Consider the following 26,207-nt stretch of genomic DNA (forward strand, 5'->3'; position numbering starts at 1 on the left):
ATTCTACGGTAGTGTTACTCCTGTGATGTGTATAGGTGACTACAGGAAATCAAAATTTTAAAATGTTCCACAGAAAACCCTGAATTCAGTCAGTCACAGCCTATTATTGCAAACAGTCTTCTACGTATCAGGCTGTAAGAACCAGTGCCACCCTACCAGGTTGCATCAGGGGCATTGAATATTTCAAAGTTTACATTAGTAATTACAAGAAGTGTGGCAGGTTCAGTAATGTGAAAGAAGCCTAACAATCCCTCCTCCATCCCGACATGTGACCACAGGATTTCCTAACATGTTAAAAGGAACATCATAATGATTTTGCTTCCTGAAATTGATTTTATGTCCTTCTTTATAGGCCGGTGACATCAGTTGTAATGCCAAAATAAATCCACTGAAAATCGGACATACATCTCCTTCTGTGTCTTTCAAGAATGAAAATTTCCGGCACATAAAAGACTTGGTGAGGATAGGTTAATGGGGTGACTTTCTTTGGGTGATGCATTGTTTGTTTTACCTGGAAATCAATGCACTTCTCTGCTCCTATCACCTCATATTATAGATTTTTCTTGCTTTGGCTTTGATGGCCTGTATGAATTAAGATTTTGAAAATAAATCCTCAAATCTAGGTTTTGGGATTATTACTTATGCCAGTAATGTAAAAGTACTGGATTTCATGAAATCAAAAGTATTCCATGTGAAACTACTGTTTTGTATCAGGCACTTTGCAAGCATTGCAAAGAACTGAGAGGGAACTGGGCAGGCACTCTGAAGGTGAAATGCCTTGCATCCTTCATCCACATAATCACTGAGGTCTTATTTAGCTACTAAGATGCTTCTCCGGCCACCCTTCTTGGTTTTCCAATATTTTATTATCTCCTGCTCCAGAGTGATGCGCCTTTCTTTGAGAAAGAGGCTAGTCTAGTATCTGGTATGATGCTTAGCACATATTTTTTTTTTAATATTATCCCACTTCTAGCTTTCATGGTTTCTTTTTTTTTTTTTTAAGATTTATTTATTCATTCATCCAGAGAGAGCGAAGAGAGAGGCAGAGACACAGGCCGAGGGAGAAGCAGGCTCCATGCAGGGAGCCCGATGTGGGACTCGTTCCGGGTCTCCAGGATCACACCCCAGGCTGCAGGCAGCGCTAAACCGCTGCGCCACCGGGGCTGCCCGATGCTTAGCACATATTAAGTACTCAAATAATAAACATTTAGCAAACAGCAACCCTAAACAAACAGCAGTTCTCCTCTAAGCACAACATGGAAATTCTGGTTTTCTTTTATTGAAATTATTTTATTTTGTGATGGATCGGGGTGTGGATACAGGAAACAGAATGAAATAGTTTCTTTTTTTATGGTGTAATTACAATGTATGGCTTAAATCTAAACAGTAGTATATAAAAATACCCAGGAGAAACTCATCTCAGGGTATGCCAAAATATACCTCTGAGCATTTTCCTTAATTTGAAAATACTTTGATTTTGTAAAAATGGCAAGTGTTCACTGTGAACATAAAACACAAACAACAAACTAAAGTCCTCTAGAAAGCTAATAGCCAACCACTCGGTATTGAGTGAACATCCTTCTCTATACCTCTAAGAATTAACCACATCTAGATATATGTATACTGTTATATAAATGGACCATGCCACCTTTTTTATTAGGTCAATATGTCATTGACTTTTAAAAAAAAAAATACTTTTTTTGGAGCAGTTTTAGGTTCACACAAATTTGATTTTAAAGTACAGAAGTTTCACAACTACCTTTTGCCCCCCACGTATGGACAGCCTCTCCCACTCTCAAACCCCCTCCCACATCAGAGCAGTACATTTGATGAACCTACAGTGGCACATCATAATCATCCAAGCCCATAGTTTATATTAGCATTCACTCTCAGATGTCATTCTATGGATTTTCACAAATGTATAATAACCTGTATCCACAATGATAGTATCATACAGAATAGTTTCACTGCCTTTAAAACTCCTCTGCACTCCACCGATTCATCCTTCCCTCCTCCCTAACCCTTGGCAAACACTGATTCTTTTACTGTCAATTTTTTTTCATCTAAGGAATGCACCTTTATCAATTATGTTTAAAGACTAAATTGCAGGGGCACCTGGGTTGGCTCAGTGGTTGAGCGTCTACCTTTGGCTCAGGTCGTGATGCTGGGGTTCTGGGATTGAGTCTCACATCAGGCTGCCTGTGGGGCACCTGCTTCTCCCTCTGCCTACGTCTTTGCCTCTCTCCTTCTCTCATGAATAAATAAATAAAATCTTTTTTTAAAAAAAGGCTAAATTGCACTGCACTTTGTGCATGTATATTCAATAACTTACCTAACTAGTACATTGGGGATAAACACGAATTATTTCGTGTGGGGGGTGTTTTTACTCTCAGAAATAGTAATGCAATAAACAGGTGTGATATACTCCTCTCCACGCATTTCCGGTTATCATCCATAGAGATGGGAAATGGCTGGGCCAAACGGTGTGCACTTTTTACCTTTTGGAGTATTAGTGCCACAGTCTCCCTTTTCATGAGACTGCCTATTTCCCTAAGTCCTTCCCAGCACGGGGTTTTATCTTTGTAAAATCTTAGCATTTATTTTTTAAGCTCATACTAACTCTTTCCTTTTATCCTTGACTCCAACCTGAAAGAACTGCAGAACTGCTTCATGTAGCAATGTTACCTGCTGGCTGAAAGACCTCCAGGTCAAAGGAGAGTACTTCCTTAATGTGTCTACCAGAATTTGGAACGGGACTTTTGCAGCAGTAAGTATAAGCTTTATTTGTTGGGCTTATCAATAGTAACGATGCATAAGGCTTCACTGGTCAATAAATTCATACCTGTCAACAAGTATTCCGGCTAATATCAGCAATGCCCAAATGACTCAGAGCGATTTTTACCCTGGAAGACAATAAATTTCTGATCCCTTTCCAAAGCTTGCCCAGATTCTGGTTGTGCCTCAGAATCACTGGGGTGCTTATAAAGCATTAGCTGCAGAGACTCCATGATGCCCTAGTACATCAGAATCTTTGGAATGTCCTCAAGATCCCGTGCTGTCTTGGGGAACCATGGGTCACCTAGTTTGTCTTTGTCCTCATGCTCCTGATATTCCTGACTTCCTAGTCACTTCTAACATGACCAAATCCAAGTACACTCTGTCTCCATCCTTGAGCTCCCAGCTAATTGATTGATCTCAGCTCACCATGTAGATGAAGCTAACATAAGGATCCATCTTCCTATATTCAAACCTTGGAGCCACTCTGCTCTCCTGTTTTACCCTTTCCCTGGTGAAATCCCAGGGTACATACACTTTTTTTTTCCCCAGTCCTTCCAATCTCACGAAAAGTTTGAAGAAAGTGTCAAAACGATGTCAGTGTTTTTTCCATTTGGCAGGTGTGACTCAGCAGTAGTCATATCTGCTTCTCGCAGAGATTTTGGTAGCCAAAATCTCAGTCTGGCATGAAAAATAGGACAGACAGGGCTCCTTAAATCTGAGTAAGTAGCTAGCTATTCATTTTTATCAACACTGGCTTTGTTCAAGGCAGGAAAATAATTAGTCTGAAACTTCCAAGAGTCCTCGTGGTTCTTGTGGATTTTTTTTAAAAACAGATCATCAGTCCTCAAGGTGCCAACCAGCTATACTCTATTCCCTATATTCTAACCATTTCATGATCTCTCCAAGAACCCCATACTCTGCCATGGAGTTTTAAGATTAGAGAACTAAGTTCTCTCCAAACTTGTCCCTGGAACCAAAATATAAGCAATATTCTTGGATAAAGACATAACAGAAAGAGGAATAGTGAAAGGCAGGGAGGGGAACAGAGAAGTGGGAGAGTGCAGGAGTGAGGAATTGGGTTTTCTTCTTGTCTGTGTTTATTTTATTGTTAGTTACGTTTGGTTTCAAGCCTTTCAGATCCGTCTAAATCCTATAAGATGGGAAGCATGCAGAGAGCTATACTACCATCCCAGCTGATGCAGTTTGGCCAGATTTCACCAGTTGGTTCTTGTCTCCTTGGATTTGAGGAACAAATGTTTTCCTAACAACCTTTGCCAGCTGGGAAGGAAAACTGACTGTTGGAAATCAAAATGCAATCATACTAGCTCTGTAAAAAGCATTTGGGTTTTCTTGAGTTTGTTTAAAAACTACATTATTAACTGTTAAGACTTTTAAAAGTACCTTCCCAAAGGTGGTCAGGAGCAGCAGTTTCATTTCTGGGAGCAAATTTCTGATGACGTGTATTTATGCTTTTTCAATGGTTCTGGATAAGCTGAAAAACCCCCATGAGAATTAGCTGAGTCCCACACATCTTCCTCTACCATAAAAGGTCAAATATTTATCCCCACCTTGTTTTCAGCTATTTCAACAGCCAAATGGATGTTCTCAGGCCACCTAGGAGATCCAGTCTGAAATACAACTCTCATTCCCTGTATTTGAGTCCATTAGCATACTTCCTTCACCCCTCTTCTGATGCAGTGCAAGTGTACATGTCAAGTAATTTCATCATAAAGTGATTGCTCAGGCCTCCAAATCAATGGCATTGTTGGCTGCTGTTTGTAAGGCAAAGCCTTGCTGAGTGCTAGCAGGTGTGTTACTTCACTCTCCTGGGTATGTGTGGTGTACCTACCACTATAAACCCTGCGTGATATCATGTACACAGCTGTGCAAAGGGGCAGGCTGGGAGGATAGATCAGTGTGGTCAAGAAATTTTAGTCTACAGGGACTATGAAAATAGCATCACTTAATTGCTATATTTTTTAAGGAAACCATTATCGATACTGTGAATGTTTCCCCAATAATATGTGTTTAAGACACAAGTGATCAGGCTTAACTTCTGATGCAACCTTCCATCTTGAGAAAATTAAAACTAATCAGAGACTGAGCTGGGGGAAAGGAAATAAACTGCTCACTTTTTGGATATGTATTCTCTTTCTGGCTCCCAGATATGATTTAGCAAATTACCTCATGAAGTATGTTGAAACATGTGCCTTGGTAACCAGAAAAACTGAATCCTAGTTGCCAGAGCATATGAAGGCAGTTCTTAAATCTGGGCATTGTACGCTATTTCAAAGTAAGCATCAGTCCCAACACTTGCTTTACGCAAATAAAACACACATCAATAATGTATCCATCAAAAAATGATTATTAGCTAGCCCCAGGAATACATGTAAAGTTATATTATGTGGTTACTATTAACAACATAAAATATGTGTCCTTCCTATATGCCTGCCCCAAATCCAGTAACTTTTTTAATAGAAACACAAGTTAGGAAACCTGAAATTATTTAATTTTTTTATTTTTTTTTTTTATGATAGTCAGAGAGAGAGAGAGAGAGAGAGAGGCAGAGACACAGGCAGAGGGAGAAGGCAGGCTCCATGCACCGGGAACCCGATGTGGGATTCAATCCGGGGTCTCCAGGATCACGCCCTGGGCCAAAGGCCGGCGCCAAACCACTGCGCCACCCAGGGATTCCGGAAACCTGAAATTATTAATCATGGCAGCATGACAAAACGTTCAGGGTGTCTGCTACTGACATGTATAGCCCAGTTTAAATATACTTTTACTGTTTTTTTTTTTTCTTTAAGATTTTATTTATTCATGAGAAACAGAGAGGAGAGAGAGAGGCAGAGACACAAGCAGGCTCCATGCAGGGAGCCTGATGTGGGACTCGATCCCGGGACTCCAGGATCACGCCCTGGGCTGAAGGCGGCGCTAAACCGCTGAGCCACCCAGCTTTCCCACTTTTACTGTTTTTAATTGGATCTTCCATTCCATTATTTGACTTGTTCAGATAAATATATGAAACAAGCTTGCAATTTTCTGTCATGATGCAAACTTTATAAAGTTTTAAAAAATCTGAACCATGAGCTTTCCCAATTAAAAAACTTCACTTCTAAATCCTTGTTTTTCAACCCTGTTTTCAAGTTAGAATCACCTGGAAGTGGTTTTAACCTGCTGATGCCTGAACTTCAGCCCCTAAGTTTTGGTTTAATTTGCTCTTATGGTCCAGGTGTCCACACATTTTAAGTTCCCTCAGGCACTTTCCATGTGTGGTCCTACATGTAGCACCAATTTAGGAACACAAAGATTCTTGAGGCCTCATAGGTGTCATTTGCTCTTGTCATTTTCCACAAGGAAATAAATAACATGCCAATTTTTTTTTAAAGATTTCATTTCTTTATTCACGAGAGACACACAGAGAGAGGCAGAAGCATATATGCAGAGGGAGAAGCAGGTTCCCTGCAGAGAGCCTGATGTGGGACTCCATCCCAGCACCCCGGGATCACGACCTGAGCCAAATGCAGATGCTCAACCACCGAGCCACCCAGGTGTCCCAACATGCCAAGTTTTATGTGTTAATTTCTGCCAGGGTAAAACATATTCTTTGTTCTTATGTTCCAGTCAACTTTCCAGACTGTTCAGCTGACAGCATCTGCAGAAATCGACACCTATAACCCTCAGATATATGTGATCGAAGAAAACACAGTCACGGTGAGTGCACCCTATCACCTCAGTGAGCACTAGTCTTTTGACAGGCATTCACTTCTGAAAACTAAAGAGTAGTGGTTCTTCTCACCTATACATCTGTACCAGCATCTTAGAGAAACTCTAAAAACCTGAGGTTTGTTTTTCGTTAGGCTTGTTGGCAAACGTGTTGGCTACCCAAAAAGAGTTCACTGATATGCTCATCCTCCACTCCCTCCACCACCCCCAACCGATGTTGGCAAAGCTGGATCAGAAGGGACAGTCCAATGGAAGGCACAACGAAAGTGGCTGTTGTCTGTGGCTCCCTAGTCCATATCCCTACGCCAGCAGCACCCACTCTTCCTTTCTCTTCTTGCTTTCACAGAACAGTCTAGATCTTAGGCTATAACATTCAAGTCATGCTTATTTGAATTATTTATTTTTTAAAGATAAGTACTTAAGTATGCTTGATAAGGCACTTATTAAAGGGTTTAAGTATTCCTTATAGCTAGATACTGGCACTATGTGAAGTATCCATTCATTAGTTCTTATAGTCTAGAAAACTATAAATGTTCTCCTTGATTAAAAAAAAAAAAAAAGTCTAACAAAGAAATGTACTTTCAGAGAAAACAAAGGCTCACTGTGCTAAGGGCTGGCACAGGACAACTTTCCTTTGCAGTGAACTCTGCTTGGAATATGCCATATTTAGATATAGCAAGATTTCCATGCTCAGCTAATCAGCTGGCAGAGCCCCGAGCATTTTCCTCCCAATGCTTTTGTTAAAAATTGGAAGCCTCAGTTTAAGACTCTGCCCCCAAGACCAGCCTGGCAGCTGGCCTTAGTCCACTGTTGGAGCCATTAAAAAGCCAATGGCCCTGTGAACTCTGGACCTCTCTCAATACTTGGGAGTAGGACTCCCCGCCCTGGTGTCCCACTGGTCTCAGGGGAAATGATTCCAAGAAAGGATGCTGTTCATCCCCTGGCTTAGGACCCTCACCCTCTCTTCAGAGGCTGGGGCATGGAAAATCAGAAATGGAGCCAAAGGAAATGTGGACTTAAAATTCAAAGTATTATGAACTTACCAGTACTATAGATATTTTAAAAGTTAATTTTAGAAAAATGTACTGTTCAGACTCTCTGAACATCTGCTGAGATCTTTTTTCAGAAACCACTATTAATTTCAATTTTTAATCAATACACTTATCTAAGAATTTTAATGACAGCCTTAGTTTTTTTTTCTTGGTATTTTCTTATCAATACAGATAAATAACAAAAGCCAACTATTGTCTATGAAAATATATTTTAAATCCAAATAATCTGGATAATTTTTGAATAATATTTGGAATCCAGATAATAGATTAAATAAACATATATAAATATATATCCTCCCTATAGGTAGCTGAGTGATCCCTAAATTTATTTGAATCCCAGTCCATTTAAAAATACAAAAATTTTTATATTCACGGATCCCTCTGGAAACATGGACCCCAGACTAGGAAATTCTGGAATGCAGAGTACAGGTTTGACTGACATTAAGCAGCGGACTATATGAATTTAGTTACTTTATTCCTCAATTATAAAGCCTTATTTTAGCTTTTGAAAATATAAATGAAAAGAAATATAATTACCAAAAGGCAAGACAAAGTTCAGCCCAACTCATAAATTCTGTGATGAGAAGCAGATCATCTACCACTGTAGTATTAAATCAACCAATAAATTAGGTTCTGAGGACTGGTTTTGCCCAAAATGCAACTCTTAATATTCCTAATACACTTTGTAGAGGAAATGGTAGTGATTCTTTCTGCAATTAAAAAAAAATATATATATATATAATACGTATATAAAAGATATCATTTTACCATTAGAACTCTTAAGGCAGAAATTCTATTACAAGGTCACAAAGATTCCCAGGAAGTGGGTATAAAGAATCACAAGTAGTCTCAAGGAATAGTTTATTACTGAAAAGGTTAGCTTGAGCCCTAAGCTGTTACTTCTACTTTTTAACAATCCACATCAAGTACTCTTGAGAGTTAAGTGAAACCAATATTAAGGAAACTGCTGTTGCTTAATCACAAGGGATTTGGGTGGTTAATTTGTTTGGTCTTTGACTCCCCTCTCCAAATCTGGACTCCAAAAGCTATCACTTGACATTGAGCCTCTATGCCCAAATTTGAAGTTCCTATCTCATAAATAAAGCATCGGAGGTTGTCAGAGGTGACATACCCACCAAGTATGGACACAATTAAAGGAAACTAGAAAACTTGTATTCCTTGCCTGTAATTTGCAGAAGCATTTTATCTCATGACATTTAGTTGAGGAATGAGATCATGAGTGAGTCACATCACCTCTCTGGACCAGCATTTATAAAATTGGGAGAATTTGACTAGACCATCTCACTTTTTCTGGGTGCTACAATTAGTTAACTCAACTGTTATATATATACATTTACAGATTCCCATCACGATAATGAAACCCCATGAGAAAGCTGAAGTACCTACTGGAGTTATAATAGGAAGCGTAATTGCTGGAATAATTTTGCTATTAGCTCTGGTTGCAGTTTTATGGAAGGTAAGAAAATTTTCATATTTAAAAACACAGAGCTCCAGGACGCCTGGGTGGCTCTGTGGTTGAGGGTCTGCCTTCGGCTCAGGTCGTGATCCCGGGGTCCAGGGATGGAGTCCCACATCATGTTCCCCGCAGGGAGCCTGCTTCTCCCTCTGCCTATGTCTCTGTGTCTCTCATGAATAAATAAAATCTTTAAAAAAACAAAAACAAAAAAACCATCGATCTCCTAAAGACATCTGCCTTGAATTTCCTTTTCAAATGGTAACTCTAAGTTTCATAAGGTATCTCCTCCATCATAAGAGAAAAGGAAATGCAAATTTACTTGCAAATTCTCACTTATGTCCTTGAAGACACTCAGTAAGGATTTTATATCCTTGGTCATGGTCCCTATATACTTTTATTTTTTTAACCTGCTTTACATCCAGACCTCTGTTTTCGTTCAGCTGCAAATACGTAGACCCTGGGAACTATGAATTCAGTTCAACTCTCTGGGTATTATTTCCTCTAAGACTATGACCTAATATCAGCTTAGATCCTAATGACCTAATAAGCTGACATTAGGTCATAGTCTGTACCCCATCCTCTTCAGAGCCCCAGGGATTCCCAGAGGTACTTTAGTGGGCGGCCAAGGTGGGGGCAAAGACGCCGTAACTAGCCCATAGATGGTAAAATTTTTACATCATCTTACAGCTTGGCTTCTTCAAAAGAAAATATGAAAAAATGTCCAAAAATGCAGATGAGATTGACGAGACCACAGAACTCAACAGCTGAGCCCCGGCCATCTCCCTGCAGTGCAAGCTGGCAGCACTGCAACCCAGGGTTTGCGATTTGCATAAGTGGATTTTTTTTTCAATCCCAGTGTTTAATGTGTAATTGGGTAAACTAGCCTGTTATTTTACGAAAACTGCAGGTCAGTTTGGAAAGAAGAAATTGGGGGGTTGGGGGTGGCTAGAAGTATAACGGGTAAAAGATTTATTTTATATTGGGGGGGAGGGAAAGTGATCTTTCCACTGGCTGGTCCAGAGTTTACATTATAATGTGTATTGTGTCAGAAACATGAAATGCTTCCAAACATGAGAAGTCTTAAAGAAAAATATACCCTTTCTTAGATTGGGGGGGGGGGCACTCCAACCATTGAAAGTGATTGTTTTTAAATAGTAACAACAAAAGTAGAAGGACTTGACATAGATACAGAATTAGTTTGGATATTGATGTAGAAAAAAAAAACAAAAAAACACAGGTCTTCAACTTATGCTGCTCATCCAAAGCTGCCACAGGTTATTTCAAGTGATAATTTTGTTAATAAAGCAGGGTGAAACTTGCTGTTGTCAGCCTGGAGCTGCCTCCTCAGTCCCTTGTTTGGTAGGATGTACTTATCAAAACATGCTTGGTTGGATACCTGGTAGTAACCCAGGGTATGCTTCCTAGAGAAGAAACCTCTGTTTAAGGCGGGGGATGGGGAGGGTAGTTTTGAGGTCAAAGCACAGAATTTTGTTTAAAATCTTTAATATCACAACACTTATAGTAAAATCCTAGCTGCTAGAGGACGTAGGAAGTTTCCTTTCTCCTTCAGGATGTCCACCTGACTGATGTGACTGGATGGTAGGGACCTAGTTTGAATTTTTGGAAGAGGAATAATTTCTTTGCCATCCTTCCTCCTTCCATACTAAACCACTCTCCGCCTCCTGGTGTGCCTGTCTTCCAGAAGCCACCTGAGGCATGCCTTTCTCTCCAAGCAATTCAGAGTAAGCCACCCTCCCTTGGCCCTCGTCCAAATCTCTCATTCATTGGAGCAGCTGCTCTACACCAGGTGTGAGGAAGAGAAATCCTCTCACTTACATATTGACTCCCTTGACTCCAGGGAGCTATTTTCATTTACTGTTAAACAGGTAAGAAATATAAGCCAGAGTTAATTTCTAATTATTGGAATTTTAGACAGTGTAAACAAGTTTTAAAAAGCCTCAGGAATTTGCAAGTAACTACAAGGAGACATTGGAAACCACCAAATTAACAGGTACACCCTCTGTGTTTGTGTGTTGTTGGAGGACTTATATGTCCAGAATGACTCCCCCCGGGCAAGTTTGCTCAGTAGGTAGCTTGCTACATCCCAACTCCTGAGACATTTGGTCAGACGGGGATGACATGCACTACTAGTCTGTATTTTAACAAGCATCCTAGTCACTGATGGGAATGAACTATCTTGGGAAACACCACCGATTTCTCCTTCTGCACTTTCTTTTGTTTCTGAGCCCATTCATTCTCCAAGAGGGAGAAGGGCCCAAGCAAAGCCAGTAGAGGGTTATTTTATGTCAGAAACTGCAAACCTAAAGCTTTGGTCAAGTCACTTGGCCTCTTTACACTGCAGTGTCCTCATTATAAAATAGGAAGGAGGGATCCCTGGGTGGCGCAGCGGTTTAGCGCCTGCCTTTGGCCCAGGGCGCGATCCTGGAGACCCGGGATCGAGTCCCACGTCGGGCTCCCGGTGCATGGAGCCTGCTTCTCCCTCTGCCTATGTCTCTGCCTCTCTCTGTGTGTGACTATCATTCATACATACATACATACATACATACATACATACATAAATAAAATAGGAAGGCTGTGTTGGAGCTCAGCAGCAATGCTTCTAGCTTTAAAAGTCTATGATCTGGATTTCTTATAACTAGACAATCCTCCAAAAACCTGACTTTGAAAACAGGTCTATGTTTGTGTGCCTCTGACCCCGACAGCCCTCCTGGCCCCAATTCCTATAAGCTATCTAGAGCTATCTGCACTGTTTAGTGATTTATTTTGTATTTGACAAAGCGAAACGAGGGGAAAAAGTTAGCCATAAAATATCAGGGGTTTGTAGCAAAAACACAGTATCCTCTAGATGGGCTAGAGCCCAATTCTTAAAACAGCTGTGTGGACACTAAGTCCAAAACTTCTTTTAAAAAGAGTGGAGGAAAAACATCACTAAGTCGATAAAGAATATTTCATAAACCATGTAACTACTGTATACATAAACACACTAGTTCTTCAGGGTGCTATAAAAGAACTCCAACAGGTCTTTCATCTTATTTTGCCTCACCTTTCTTTTAATTTTTTTTTTTTATTTATTTATGATAGTCACAGAGAGAGAGAGAAAGGCAGAGACACAGGCGGAGGAAGAAGCAGGCTCCATGCACCGGGAGCCTGATGTGGGATTCGATCCCGGGTCTCCAGGATCGCGCCCCGGGCCAAAGGCAGACGCCAAACCGCTGTGCCACCCAGGGATCCCTTGCCTCACCTTTCTTACTGAACTAGGTCACATACCCACGGCGAGCTGCAGAGTCTTGGCCATGCCATGGCTTAGGTAATCTACCTTGTTGGCATTGTCTCCATGAAGTAGTTGTATTACTATAAACCAAAAAATTAGCACTTGTCTCTGTACCATTTATTACACTAGCACAGGGTTTTTCAGCCTTGGCACTACTGACTCGAGGGCCTAGGTAATTCATTCTGGCAAGGGATGACTATCCTACACGTGACAGAATGATTACCATCCCTGGCACTTCTAAGTTGTGACAATCAAAAAATATCTCCAGATGCTGTATCACGTCTCCTGGGAGGCAAAATCCCCCCAATTGAGAACCCTGCTGCACTATAAGCGAGTGCTCTAAGTACACAACTTCTGTCATCAGATCACAAGTTTGAGGCAGGGGCTCTAATGAGTATTTCTCAAGCCCTTTTAAGCAAAGGCAAATACTTATCCAAGCAATTTAAAGAAAAACAAAATCCAATGCTTGAAAAAAAGTTACGTACTCCTGTTTAGCCATACTTTTAAAAGTATGATATAGGGTCTAAAAGATACCATCTTAAAGTTTCCATTTCATAAATGGCATATAGACAAGATCTGTAGAATGTTATTAAAAACAGAGTTGCTTCATGCATAGCTACCCTACAAGCCATTTGTAAAATACTGTGTATCATTCATTTTAGCAGCAAAAAGAGAACTCCCAACTGGAAAGAAATTTTTCTGGCTGGCAGGGTTTTAATAAAATAGAAGTTATCTATTAACTGTGAAAACTAAAACCAGTCTATCATAATCACATAAGTGATTATACTAAAAGTTATTATAAAAGGTATAAATTTATAATGTATTTATCTATTCTGATATACAGCTATAAGTTAATATATTTAAAATCTCATCAGTTAAGACATTAAATAGAAAGCAAGATCCCTCAAACTGAGCACCTTGGCCCATCTTTGCAATTTCAGTTTGCACACAGAAAATACCTGCATCCATGACTATTCAGGATTCTGCCGTTCATGTACATTAATGCAGATCCATTTTAAACAATTTTAGAGACTAAACATCTAGAGGTAAAGATAAACATGAGGGTAAAGTTTAAAATAACTTTAAACCTTAAATAATGAAAATGTAGCCATATGTAAATATAAAAAGATGGTTTCATCTGTACCAGGTTTATTTTGGCAGACAAAGTCAAAATAAAAATGTATATATTGCACAACTATGTTAGAATTGTATATTTCTTAAAGAACAATTGTCTTGGTATTTTCTTTCATGTAAAGTATAAATCTTTAAGATGTAATGAGTATATTTGTTTTTTAACTGGTTTTTGCTTTTTTCCCTCTCCTCCAAAAATATAAAAATGTATGCATGTTCATCAAGTTGCACAATTCATTTCTGAGAAACGAACTGGAAAAGTAATCAACATTAGTATGAGAAAAACTCAACTATGAAAATCAAGTGTTATTTAATTGTAAACCACTCTTCATACATCAATGAATTATAATTAAAATTGTTTTAAAAACAAAGTTACATTACTTTGGAGTTTTAATTTTATGGCTCGTATATTTCACTGTATTTATCTTAAGCACTCACTTTGCTTCTGAACATGTTCAAGACTCAATGTAAGAGTGAGGATGTATCTAATCCTACAGTGGTAAGATTACACTAGCAGTGATCACAGGATATTTTGTAAAAACCTGAAACTACCTTCATGGTTTAGGGACTAAGTATAAAACCTAGACTCTAAATGTGTCCACACATAGCACTGCATCGCCTGGAAGCCTGTCACAAAATGCATACTTTAGATGCCATCTAGAACTACTGAATTTGAACAGGACGTTTAACAATTGCTAGATGATTCATACATTACATATTAAAGTTTGAGAAGTACTGCTCTAAACACAATTTATCTCTTGAAATAAAATGTGTCCTTGGAATAGAGGGGGAAAAAAAAGTTACTCCAACTGTTGCAACTTGCCAAGGCACTCATCTGCAAGGTTTTCTTTTTTGTTTTTGTTTGTTTTAGTAGTAAGCAGGAGGGTTTAAATACATTAAGGATTAAATATGCTGAAGTTATTATGTGTCATCAAGCTTACTGACATTTAAATTACAGTTAATACAAAGGTTGATGGCATGTGTTTCCATCTACGGTGATGCACAAACATCTCCCATTCCCAGATCAAGTGATCTCTCAAACACCCTCAACTCTGCCCATCCCAATTGTGGTGATCTACGTTGTAAGGGCAGCTTACTGCAGAACTGCCACCAGTTAGTGTGTCTGGTATACATCATACATTAAACTTCAACCAGGAAAAAAAAAAAAAGAACGTTAGCTCTGTCACAGATAGATCTATATATTAAGGCCACAATTTTGTCCCAAATTGGAAAATCTTGTATTTACTCATTTTTTAAAAGTAATTCCTTTTACTATTCTACATCAGTTTTTAAAAACCATAAACAGCATTTTTAAAATTCCATCCTCATCCTAACTCCTTAATAAACTCAGATACTAATTAAACATTGGAAATAGTCTTATTCAAAGTCAGACACTACTTTTCATCGAAGAGCCACTCCAACTTAACTTAAAAAGGCTAACTATATTGAACTTTTTAGTTCTATGCCAAAGAAATGGACTGGGGTGCCTGGGTGGCTCAGTCTGTTAAGTGTCTGCCTTTGGCTCAAGTCATGATCTCAGGGTCCTGGGATGGAGCTCCGCATCAGGGTTTCTGCTTAGCAGGGAGTCTGCTTCTCCTGTTCCATCTGCCCCTTCCCCCTCATGTGTGTGCGCACTGTCTCTCAATAAATAAAATCTTTAAGAAAGAAAGAAAAGTAATGTACTAAAAATTTGACTCAAGTTGCTCTTGCTGTAGCCCTGGCTCTACTGCCCTCTGCTGGGTCAGCTACCAACTACATGACAAATCATTCAGGCCTTAAGAGACCTCTCTTGCAAACTGGTTGCTAGTAAGTAGCTAGGTAAGATGTCAGGATGGGAATGCGGGAGGGAGTAGAGGGGAAAACCTGCCCACTCATGCAGTTAGCCTGATACCTTTACACAACTGTGAGCATGACAACTACATGTGTTTAGGTGTATTTAATTGGGGGCACAATTCTTAACACCAACTCACTTTTCAGTGCATGGTGGTAGCTAAGGCATTGCCCTGACCTCAGGAAGTCCATAGTCTAAAAGAAACTTGTAGATATGGTATATCAGGTAGCATAAAGGTCCACAGCAAGACAAAGCAGAGTAAGGGAACAGGATTCCAGTTTGAAATAGGATAGTCAGAGAAGGCTCTCTGAGGAGATAACATTTAACTGGGGGCTGAAATAAAGTGGAGAAGTAGACTGGGAATATCTGGAGAAAGAGCATTCCAGATAAAGGTAAAGTAAGGACCCTATGACAAAATAAACTTGTTACACACCAGCCACAGCAAAGAGGGTTCGGGGGCGGGGGGGGGCTGGAGCCCAATCACAGACTGAAGGCCACAGTGAGGACAGTGGGTTCTAGGATGTAATTAGCTCTCAGAAGGCTCCAAGGAGGATGAAGTGACCTCAGTGGGAGATAGAAGAATGGCAGCGGGGGGACTGTCAGCAGGCCACATCAGTAGTCCAAGAGCAGTGGAGTGGAGACCCAGCAGCAGAAAATGGAAGTAGCAGCTGGATTCAGACATCAAATCTGTTTTCAAATTCTCCATTAAGTTCATTGAGGGATCTGAGGTCAAGACTCAAAGTACTGGCTTCTTGACCACTATTCCTCACAACAAACTGAAATATATTGTGACTACAATATCATTACCAAAGGATGAAAATATTCACAAAATCACAAAATACTTCACTCATTGACCATCTACTATTACTTTAAGAAAAATCCTTTTCATTTTGCTTACTGAAAAATACTTAAAATATAAGTAATCTGAATTTCCTACTTCATGGCATAGTATGTCTACCACAGGCATCTTCCCTCACATTTAAATTACACTTCCGTTTTTTCCTTAAATTACACTTTTTTTTTTTCCTTACAGTGTTTCCTGTATCTCTGGTTTCTGCAAAAACCCTCATCCCAGACACCCACTTATTTTTTTTTTTTTCCCTTTTGTCCCACTGGTGTAACATAAGAAGACACTGTGCTTCAGTAAACTATCTTAACTTCTGGAGAAGAAAAATCAAAATGTGATAAAGGCAGTTGTTCACCAAATTTAATTTTAGTACTCTTAAAAAATGTGTGACTTAATCATCAGTTGCCCAAAAACATTCTTTGTTTCTTTTCCAAGATGATGATGATTCTTCATACATTTCCTGAAAAACAGAACCATAACAGGTTCAAAACAGAGTGGCTTAATAAATTCAACTACATCTGAAGAATTCAGGTAAATGAGTATCACGTCTATTTAAATCTGTTACTCTTCTAACAATCTAACACTGAAGGTAGAAAAATAAATAATTATGTTCCCTATACTTAAGGACTTCCAATCATGTGGGAGAAACAATAGACAAGACTTAACAAGACAAGGCACAACCAAAGAATAGAATAAACAATTCCATCTGGGACCATGTCAGGAGACAGCCTGAACAAGGTCATGCAGGGAGGATGGAACCTCTTTAGTTTTAAGCATTTTTTTTTCTTTCCAAACACACCTACTACTTCAACATTTCTAAATATGCCTTTTTCTGTATATTAAGGCTATCATTTTGTCCCAAATTCAAAAATCTTATATTTACTCATTTCCATAGGCAGAAGGGGGATTTCCACTAAGTGTGAAATTAAGCGACCACACACCTAATTCCTAACTAGGTTTGGGCTGCACCCTAGTGACAACTGCTCTGTGAGTGTGGGCCCCATCCACCTGCCTACATCTTGCCTAGATCACCAATGATCTCAAAGTACAGACAGGACTAGAACTCACAAGAATTTAGATACTTCTTGGAAGGGAGGGGAATAAAAATGTATTGTTCTTTCTTCTCACTCTCCTATCAGATTCTATTTCTGAGGGACAGAAATCCAAATTTGACTTTCCTCTGAATACCTGTACACACTTCTCAACCTCCTCAGGCAGAAAAGTAAAACAGAAAGCTCAGCTAGCTCTCAAAGTGTAAAAATGAGAGAATGTCCCAGCTCCTGCTCACTCCCTTATCCTGGGCGCCTACCTTCTTCATCTGCTATCAGCTAGCTAGCCTTTCTTCCTCCCTGGTAAAGAAAGTTACCTCTGCTGCACAGGCTCACAACTCAATGTAGGATGCCCTCCCTACCTCACTCTAGTCAGGAAACTGCCTCAGGTAGTCCATCAACATTGTGGCAGCTCTGTTCATAGCAAAGCCACCATCTATCCGAGTGAGCTTCACTAAGGCAGTTTTCTCTCAGATACCCTAACTTCGAATCCCAAAGTATACCCTTCTATGAAAGGGTTTCATTTTTTATTCAGAAAACATGGTCCCTGAATTTCACAAGCCCTTTGTCAGAGTCCCATTTGCTTATCTCCACTACTGGCTGAGGTGGTAGGCTCCTGGGAAAGACTCACCTTCTGGTCCTCTGCTCTGGCCTTCTAATCTGAGCAGTTAATTCAATTCATTCCTCAGTTTCGCTACCAGCCAAAATGCTGTGGGTAATTCTAGACTCTTGAGTGCAATCACAAGTTTGAGAATTCAGAACAATCCCACTGTTGTTGGAAGAAATTAGGGAGTGGGGTCTTCTCATCCCTTCAGAATGTCCTCTTTAACCAGAGATTTGCTCTTATTGACAGATGTATTGGCAAAAAATGAGTTAAAATTTCCTATTCATATTTTAATATCCATTCACTATGCATTTTCTTAGAAGAGGCAATACCCCACCCTTTTCTTTTCCTAAAAAGAAATTCTAGAATGTTCTTTGCTGTTTTGCCTTGAAAAATATTTTTAAGCTATTGCCTAAATAGCCATGCATTATTCCCACTCAGCAAAAGAAATTCAAGGGAATTCTAATCCAAAGAAAATGAATTCATACATGAACCAATGGAACAGTCCAGACCAGGAGATCTAGTTGTTACCATCTAGTGAGGCCTAATTTGTGCCATGCATTCTTTGAAGCATGTACTTTTCAGGTTTAGCAAACCTTGGAAAGGAGACATTACATAAACGGCCTATTTCACAGATAAAAATAACATGATTCTATACAGTCAGGGAAGACCCATGAATACAAGTTCTATACGTAACCTTACTCCTTATCTTTTAAAAATCTATGAGAAAAATCATGTTCAAATGGAAACATTAGATGTTCTCTTACCTTTTTCCATATGGGCACCTTGGCTTTTAAAGTATCAATGGCATAGCTCACAGCCTGGAGGGATGAGGCCCTATGGACCGAGGACACAGCAATGATAACGCTCGCTTCTGATACTGGAACTAAGCTTTAACAAAATGAAGAAAACAAAATGCCATCTCTTTTGAATCTAGTTAAGCAATCTACTGAACAGATGAAAAAAAATTCCAGTAAAGAATTCTTACAGCATTCAGTTCTGTTTTTACATAAATTTCCAGATTAGTTAAAAAAAAAACAGTAATTTATCCCAACTGCATTCAGCAGAGGGGATGCTGAGGTTGTAGCTACTTTGTTAGCATTGACCCACTAGACCAGTCTGATGGGCACTGAGAAAAAGGCCTACTGATTCTGATTCAAACAAGGCACAGTGCCAGGTAATACCCAGAGACACAAACTTACTGCATGATGAGTATAATGTGGATTTTAAAATATCAAACAGAAATAAATATAAAATAATTGATAAAATTATAATTAATAATAAAATAAGAAACTAATGGAATATAACAGAGATGGAGCCTCAACTGTTAGGTTCTTTTTGAAGCCCGGAACTCTACTCTTTTTAGCAGTATGGAAAGGCAAACTAATTTAATAACCTTAAAGGCATTTACATTAAAAAAAAAAAAAATCTACTAACAGACTTGTCATACAAACTGAGTCCAGACTATGAAACAATTCTTAAAAAGCCTTAAGGACTTTAGCACACATTAGCACTGCTGTCTGTTTACATTTGGACTTGTTACAGCATCAGCCACTCTCCAAATGTTACAATGCAACACACAGCCCTAGAGGCACCCAGTGTCTCCATTCTGTGGGCCAGAATAATTCACAAACCTTCCTTCCTTGGTAATATAGGTTCGATATGGAAGGTTCTACAATCAGAATCAGTACAAAGATGGGAAACAGCAGCAATTAACTTTTAAATTGCTAAAGAAAATCATACCCAAGTCTATGAAACACTGCTATGTGTTTGACTGGCCATTTCTGCCTAATGTCACTACAGATCTTTCTGATCTCATTTTCTGCCATCGGTAGATATGCTTCATATTCTAAACTAATGACTTTTTTCCCTTCAAAGTTGTTTCTTGTAGTCCCTAAAAAGAAAACAGAAAGAAAAAGAAAAATATTACAATAAGGTTTTTCCTTACAATAGAAGTAACATATGAATAGAAAAGAGGATTATTTTTGAATACACAAGAACATAACAATTTGTCTAAAAATTTCTATCAAACTTTCTCAAAACAAAAACTTGGTTAGAAAAATAAAAAAATAATTATCACAAAGATAAGGAAATAAAATGACACTTATTAGGCAAGTATACCAAAAATATTCATTGGACAAACCAGGAAGGGAAACATGCTCCTAGGATTATCATTAAGTTGGTATCATCACCATATTTCCCCTCAATATTTGGAAAATACAGAATTCTCCCTGCCAATAATGACTTTTAATCCTGCCCTTCAAAGCCGTTAACATATGCTAATTTGAAGATTACTAAAACAAAATAAGAACTAAAAAAATTTCTACCCACCACCATGGGTAGTCTTGGCTTACTGTTCTCAGTATCTTAAAATCCTATATTAACACTGAACATGGGAAACACTAATTTTTCCTGTCTTGTGCAGTCTACAGATGCTGTGAAAATGACAACTCACCTACAAATAGGGAGACTGCACCACAGAGTGGAGAAATCACCAACTGTGAGACTTCATCTACGGAGAGTTTCTCAGCAGTGAATTTTATTATATCTTTAGGTTTCTCTTCAATTTCATTCAGATCTTTCCTAGAAGATAATAATAAACCTTAACAATAGTACTATAGGCAAACACCCAACATACAGATTATGTTTCAATTTCTGTTTTTTGTACATTAGACCTGAGAGAATGATAAAAATAAGGTGTAAAATTTTAGCAAAACTCAGCATATTTGTAAATATCCCTAATGAATCAAGCAGGATATAAAGAGGAATTTACCATTAACATGATCACTTAAAATATAATCTATCTCATATGCCACTTTATGCCAAATTTTTGAACTGCTGCTCTTATCTTCCAGCATGATATGGGCCAGACATCAAAACCTCCATGCACATTACCTCTAACCACTTCATGTCCATGCACCAAACCTAGAACTGCCTTTTTCTTTATCCAAAAAGGAGAGAGGGAGAACAGAAACCATGGTGACTCCACAGGAACTGGGCTTATTTCATACTGGACATAATCCCAGTTAAGTAACTGAGGAAATAAGGAAATGAACGGTGTGCCTACCACCAGATGTCATACAAAGCCCTCTGCCTTGCACTTCTCATTTCCTTCATCATGCATCTATTATATACTTACTAAGAGAACAACCCCATGCACTAGACAAGGACCAGGGAACAAAAAAATCTAGCCCCTGCCCTCAGGGTACCTACACAGGAATGGGAGAAGCAAAGCTATAAAGAAAAATTATAAATAGGAGTAACTTATCAAAATAAACAGCGTTCAGAGACAGAGCATGGGTGCTAGGGGAGGGGTTGTATAAGAGGGTCAGGGAACACCTGTCTCAAGAGATAGTATTTAGAGGTGAGAACTGAAAGATAAAAGAGCAGTACTGTGTAAAAAAAAAAAAAAAAAAAAAGCCAGGGGAACAGGCCTGTGATCTCCGGCACAGACAGAGGGAATGGCAAATAGAAAGCCTCTGGGACAGGAAAGACAGAAGTGTGCTCCAGAATCTACAGGGAGGCTGGAACTCAGGGCTCGAGGGAGAAAACAGATGGGCTGAGACTGGGCACGCAGGTTGGACTGAGCAGGATGAGGAGTCTGTATATAATCATAAATCCTGCAAGATTTCATTCACATTGAAAGACAAGAGAAAGAAGGCTCAGAGCAGTTAAGGACTCATCCAAGGTGATTCCAATCCAACGTTCTCTTCCCTATGCTTCCAGCTACTAAAAAGAAAGAAAAGCATAAATATTCACATTCCACCGGATTATAGGATGTTTCAATCTTCTGTACACACCACCTGAGTTTCTTACAATAACTTAACAGGTAATCCAAATGTGGTCTATGGTTTATGAACTTCAAACCATACCAAATTCCACAACTTGATTCTATAAGGACATGGATTCTAAAACCACGTTACAAATCCTGTCAAACACTTTCTAACAATACATAACGCAGTTGAGTAATCTTCCTAATCTTTCCAAAGAACACCTTTAATCCTCTCTCTCTCTCTCTCTCTCTCTCTCACACACACACACACACACACACACACACACCTTTAATGGTAGCATACTATTTTCTGAATAAATTCCAAACTCAAAAAAATGGCATTTTTCTAAAATCATGGTGGTGATATGGTGATCAGTTTTCCAGTAAAACTGAGATACGTATCTAACAAGAAACACTTATTTCCAAATTGTAGGACTAACAAAGATCCAGTATTTATCAGTATGATGGGCAATTTGCTTCGCAATATATATTCTTTACTTTTGGGGCCACTGCCCTCCAGCAGACTAGAGAAAAAAAAAAAAACAAGTGAAAAAAACAACTGGCATCCTTATATGTTCCTTTCTTCAATGAAACCAAGGTTTTATCATTGAATATAGTATTTACTCTTGATTTGGGAGAAAAGCCCTATCACATTAAGAAAGTTTTCGTTCATTCTTAAAAAAAAAAAAAAAAAAGTTTTCATTCATTCTTAACTTTTTAATTAGGGATAATCATTAATTTCTACATGACTTGTTCTTCAGTTGACAGTAAATTAAGCCTTATTCTATCTCTCCAGACTATACCAAGAGATACCCTTAGATAAAAACTATGCTGTTTGGGAAGATGCCATGGATCCCAGAGCTACCTATTTCTTCATACCTGGAAAATGGTAACTTTCTTGTTAGGCACAGTGATCTTTTTTACTTCCTGGCTGTGTAATTTTTCTATATTTCTCTGTGCCCAGGAGAGCTTTTAGCCTGTATTAAAAACATATTTGTGAGAAAGTACAGAGAATCCAATAATCTGAATTCAAACATTGGCTCTACCACTTATTAGCTGTGTGATCATAAACAAGTCTTTTCTCGAATTTGTTTTCCTTTCTGCAAAATAGGAATATTAATACTCCAGGATTCAGCACTGTGCCTGACACAAAATAAAATTTCAATAAACCATTTTAAGTGGAGAGAATGAACATGTCAAACTGACATAAAACTAAACTGCTTACAAGAGAACAGAAGTAGAGGTAATACGCAGATACATGTTAAGTGTGTCTGCATCAATTCTTCTATTATAGCAATAACTACTGGTGCAGACAGACTTACAAAAAGCATATATTTAAAGCAAATCATACACAACTTGTCACCTATGTGATCCACTTCCACAAAATTGATTAAGAAAATATACCTCACACACCTAAATGGATCCAGAGCACTACCCTCCACTAATGGGGGGGATGATGGCAATTTCATCTCCTGACTGAAGGTGGAGGAGCTGATCTCCAAGCTCGACATATTCTTGACGGACGGCAAATATCACCTGATTTCTGACATCAGCCAATCTAAAGGGGAAAAAGTATAATTAGAAGTATCAATGTTGTGTTTAGACCTCAAATCTCTTCAGCTACAACTAAAAATACATTAAATATTACATTACTTCATGAAGTGCCATCTGCAAAGTTACTAATTAAACCAACTTATATTATGCAGAGAAAATACATATCCCCTGAACAACATACTTATTCACCACAAAGAACACAGTAAACTGCTAACAACTCTTTAATAAGATTTATGTTTGGGGATTTAAACAAACAACTCTCCCATCCTCAAAAAAAAAAAAGTCTAGACTATGCAATATTTAGATTGGGTCAAGAAAAAGAGAACAAGGGGTGGGGGGGAGAAATTTCCTAATCGGTACATGCCCTTCCCAGGAAATCTTCTCAGCATACAACCAAACTAAGTATATCTCAGAATTTTCCCACAAGACCAGGTGTTTCCCAATAGGTAAAAGATTAAAAATAAAGCAGGACAGAGGCCCCACCACATTTTATGGATTATCAGGGTACTGTAAGAGCAACTCAAAGGGGCAGCTGGCTGGCTCAGTCCATTAACCACTCGACTCTTAATTTTCCACTCAGGTCATGATATGAGGGTTGTGAGATCCAGCCTCAGGTCAGGCTCCATGATGAGCACAGAACCTGCTTAAGATTCTCTTTCCCTCTCTCTCTGCCCCTTCCCCACACTCACTCTCTCTTTAAAAAAAAAAAGCTTAAAACATATGAAATCAAGAAATAGTTTTCCCTTTAAACCAACACTGTGGAGTATCTTTTATGATGCACTAAGACTTCCAAATCTATACTGAGTTAGGTGACACAATTAATATTCCTGGAACCCCTTCAAATAAGCCATAATTATACCTTGTTGCAAAAAGGTCTTGAGGTAGGAACAGCAGCAGCAAATTAAAGATTTTCAACCAGAAAAAATCAAATATTATGAAAACTCAATTCAGCAGTAGTAGCTAAGGTTTGTGAGCTTTCATTTTTCTGTTAATCTTAGAAATTCCTAGTTTGAGTTCTCTAAAGAAGGGGCGGAACATAAAATTTAAAGCACAGGTCTTCAACCTAATTTATAACAATTTCATTTAATGTTATAAAAATGTGGAACCCACATTTTCAGTATTTTGTAAATTATAAAAGCAAATACAATCATGTCCCTTTGGCAGTATTCCAGCTCACTGTAGTTTTTCTTAGTAAAATATCTTTAGCCTTCTTTAGGAAATTGTGTATTTTTAGACACCAGAATTTATTAGTAGTTCCAGAAAAATGTCTGACCCTTTTTGACATTAAGCACGGAAATAAAAATTAGCTTTTTTTTTCTCTAATCATTTCCACACTTTTCAATGTTTAAAAAGTGTTAATCATATGCATTCTACAAAATTTTAACTACCCAGGATGTCGTGCTTCTATCTCATTCCACAGCTGCAATGCTTTTATTTCTTGTGGAACAGAAATAGTCTCCGAGCGAATCCCTGCTATTTCAGCACTTTTTGCAAAATACAACACTTCAACCTGAAAAGGAAAGAAAATGCCTTTAAGGATAACAGTAATAGACCTTATCTGTCTCTGTGGGCTTTCTTTCTTTCCAATTACTTTTTATTTATTTTTGTGGAAGATTTTATTTATTTATTCATGAGACACAGAGAGAGAGAGGCAGAGACACACAGAGGGAGAAGCAGGCTCCCCCTGGGGACTCCGATGCTGGACTCCATCCTGGGACTCCAGGGTCAGGGCCCTGAGCCCAAGGCAGGTGCTCAACCACTGAGCCACTGCAGGCGTCCTTCTTTCCAATTACTTTAATCAAAGGCAAATTTTATGAGTTAGAGATAATTAAATCACCCACAAAAGGTTGGTATAATTGCAAGTTCAAATTTTGAAAGCTCTTTGTTTCGAGCACAATTCAGACTAATCTCCAAGCCTGCCACAACAGAACCTTAACGGTATCTTCTTAAGGACCACGAAGCTGTTCTTGACACAAAATGACAGCACCTTTTATAAACACTTAAGCAGGGAACTAATGTCTGAGTTCAGAGAGAAATTGCACAAATAAAATAACCAAAAAGAGAGAGAGAGAGAGAGGACACGTGTCTCACGGCTGTCACAGGACCTTTGATTCCAGGCCACATCACAAGGAACCCGGCTGCCGAGGACTCGGTTATGCAACATACGAACCCTAACGTTTGCAAAGGCAGGTGGGCTTGAGAACAGGTTCAACTGGTACTTCCTAGAACACACCTATCCCGTCAGCCCGGTACCTAAGAAATTCGGGCAAGTAAACTAACCCACCTGTCACTCGCCGTGCAAATCATTCTCTACCAAACAGTCAAGGGGTCTGCACATAATCAAGAGTTTGCAAACGCATCCAGGAAGCCCCTTTTCTTCACGGGGACTCGGGGGTTAAATGCATGGGCTTGGAAACTGTCTTTGCCGAAACGCAGAAGCAGAGAAGCACGGGGGCGGGGGCGAGGGCGCCCTCCGAGGCCTTTGCGGCCGTCACCTCGGAGACCCCGAGCTCGCAGGGGGGCCCCGACCTCCTGGTTGGGGCAGCCCCCAAGGGCGACGCTGGGGGCGCTGGGCGCGGACGTAAGGCTCGACGAAAGGCGCCTCGGAGCAAAGCCGGGTCTGTGGAGCGGAGGAAAGGGGGAGGCCGATGCGACCGCGAGGGCGCGCCGCCCTTACCTGACACCGCAACACCATCCCGCCGCGGCCCCCGCTCCGGGGTCCCGGCCGCGGAGGCGGAGCAAGGTCGGCGGAGTGCGCAGGCGCAGACGCAGGCGCAGCCTCACGGCCTCTTCCGCCCGCTCCCTCACGGGGCCTGCGCAGAGCTGGCCCCGCCCCGCCCCGCCCCGCCCCGCCCCGCCCCGCCCCGCCGCGCTCCGGGCTGGGTGGCCGCTGCGGGGGCTTCGGCTGCGCGCCTGCTCCGCGCCGAGTTCACGCTTCCTTCGCGGGCGGGAGGCGGGGGGCGGCGGGAGCTCCCGCTCTAGGTATCACGGGCTGCGGGGAGGCCTGGCAGCTCGCGCCCGCCTTCCTAGATGCGAGGACGACGTGCGGGAGAGGGGACACCTGTCTGTCACCTGCGTTCGGCTCTGCCGCTTG

The 26,207-nt window shown here is 39.8% G+C and overlaps 2 protein-coding genes across 4 annotated transcripts in view; one reads left to right on the forward strand and one right to left on the reverse strand.

The window, feature by feature from the left end:
* Positions 1-14,016, forward strand: part of ITGA2 (integrin subunit alpha 2) — a 103,136-nt gene extending 89,120 nt beyond the window's left edge. Inside the window, exons 26-30 of the mRNA XM_041748211.1 lie at positions 353-457; positions 2,654-2,767; positions 6,403-6,492; positions 8,917-9,033; positions 9,721-14,016. Coding sequence (XP_041604145.1) covers positions 353-457; positions 2,654-2,767; positions 6,403-6,492; positions 8,917-9,033; positions 9,721-9,801 — 507 coding nt within the window. The 3' untranslated portion in view covers positions 9,802-14,016. The remainder of the gene's footprint in view (positions 1-352; positions 458-2,653; positions 2,768-6,402; positions 6,493-8,916; positions 9,034-9,720) is intronic.
* A 2,464-nt stretch (positions 14,017-16,480) lies between these two features.
* MOCS2 (molybdenum cofactor synthesis 2) lies at positions 16,481-25,909 on the reverse strand. 3 transcript variants are annotated; one of them, XM_041748212.1, is made up of 7 exons: positions 25,398-25,767; positions 24,502-24,623; positions 22,964-23,117; positions 20,243-20,370; positions 19,531-19,681; positions 18,555-18,678; positions 16,481-16,594 (listed from the first exon to the last, which is right to left on the reverse strand). In XM_041748212.1, the coding sequence occupies exons 3-7, from the start codon at positions 23,068-23,070 to the stop codon at positions 16,526-16,528; spliced, it is 579 nt and encodes a 192-aa protein (XP_041604146.1). In that variant the 5' UTR covers positions 23,071-23,117; positions 24,502-24,623; positions 25,398-25,767; the 3' UTR covers positions 16,481-16,525. The 3 variants fall into 3 exon arrangements, with proteins under 3 accessions (XP_041604146.1, XP_041604148.1, XP_041604147.1); XM_041748214.1 differs by having other exon boundaries at positions 22,973-23,117; positions 25,398-25,760; XM_041748213.1 differs by lacking the exons at positions 24,502-24,623; positions 25,398-25,767 and adding an exon at positions 25,791-25,909.
* Positions 25,910-26,207: the final 298 nt, after the last annotated feature.

The sequence above is a fragment of the Vulpes lagopus genome, chromosome 3 (assembly GCF_018345385.1).
Source record: "Vulpes lagopus strain Blue_001 chromosome 3, ASM1834538v1, whole genome shotgun sequence".
Classification (NCBI taxonomy): Eukaryota; Metazoa; Chordata; class Mammalia; order Carnivora; family Canidae; genus Vulpes; species Vulpes lagopus.

Coding starts and splice junctions, on each gene's coding strand:
- MOCS2 (XM_041748213.1), bottom strand. CDS start 23,070: ATGTCGAGCTTGGAGATCAGCTCCTCCACCTTCAGTCAGGAGATGAAA. Junction 20,371..22,963: donor GATCCATTTAGGTGTGTGAG/GTATATTTTCTT, acceptor ATTATCTTCTAG/GAAAGATCTGAATGAAATTG. Junction 19,682..20,242: donor TGCAGTCTCCCTATTTGTAG/GTGAGTTGTCAT, acceptor TTTTCTTTTTAG/GGACTACAAGAAACAACTTT.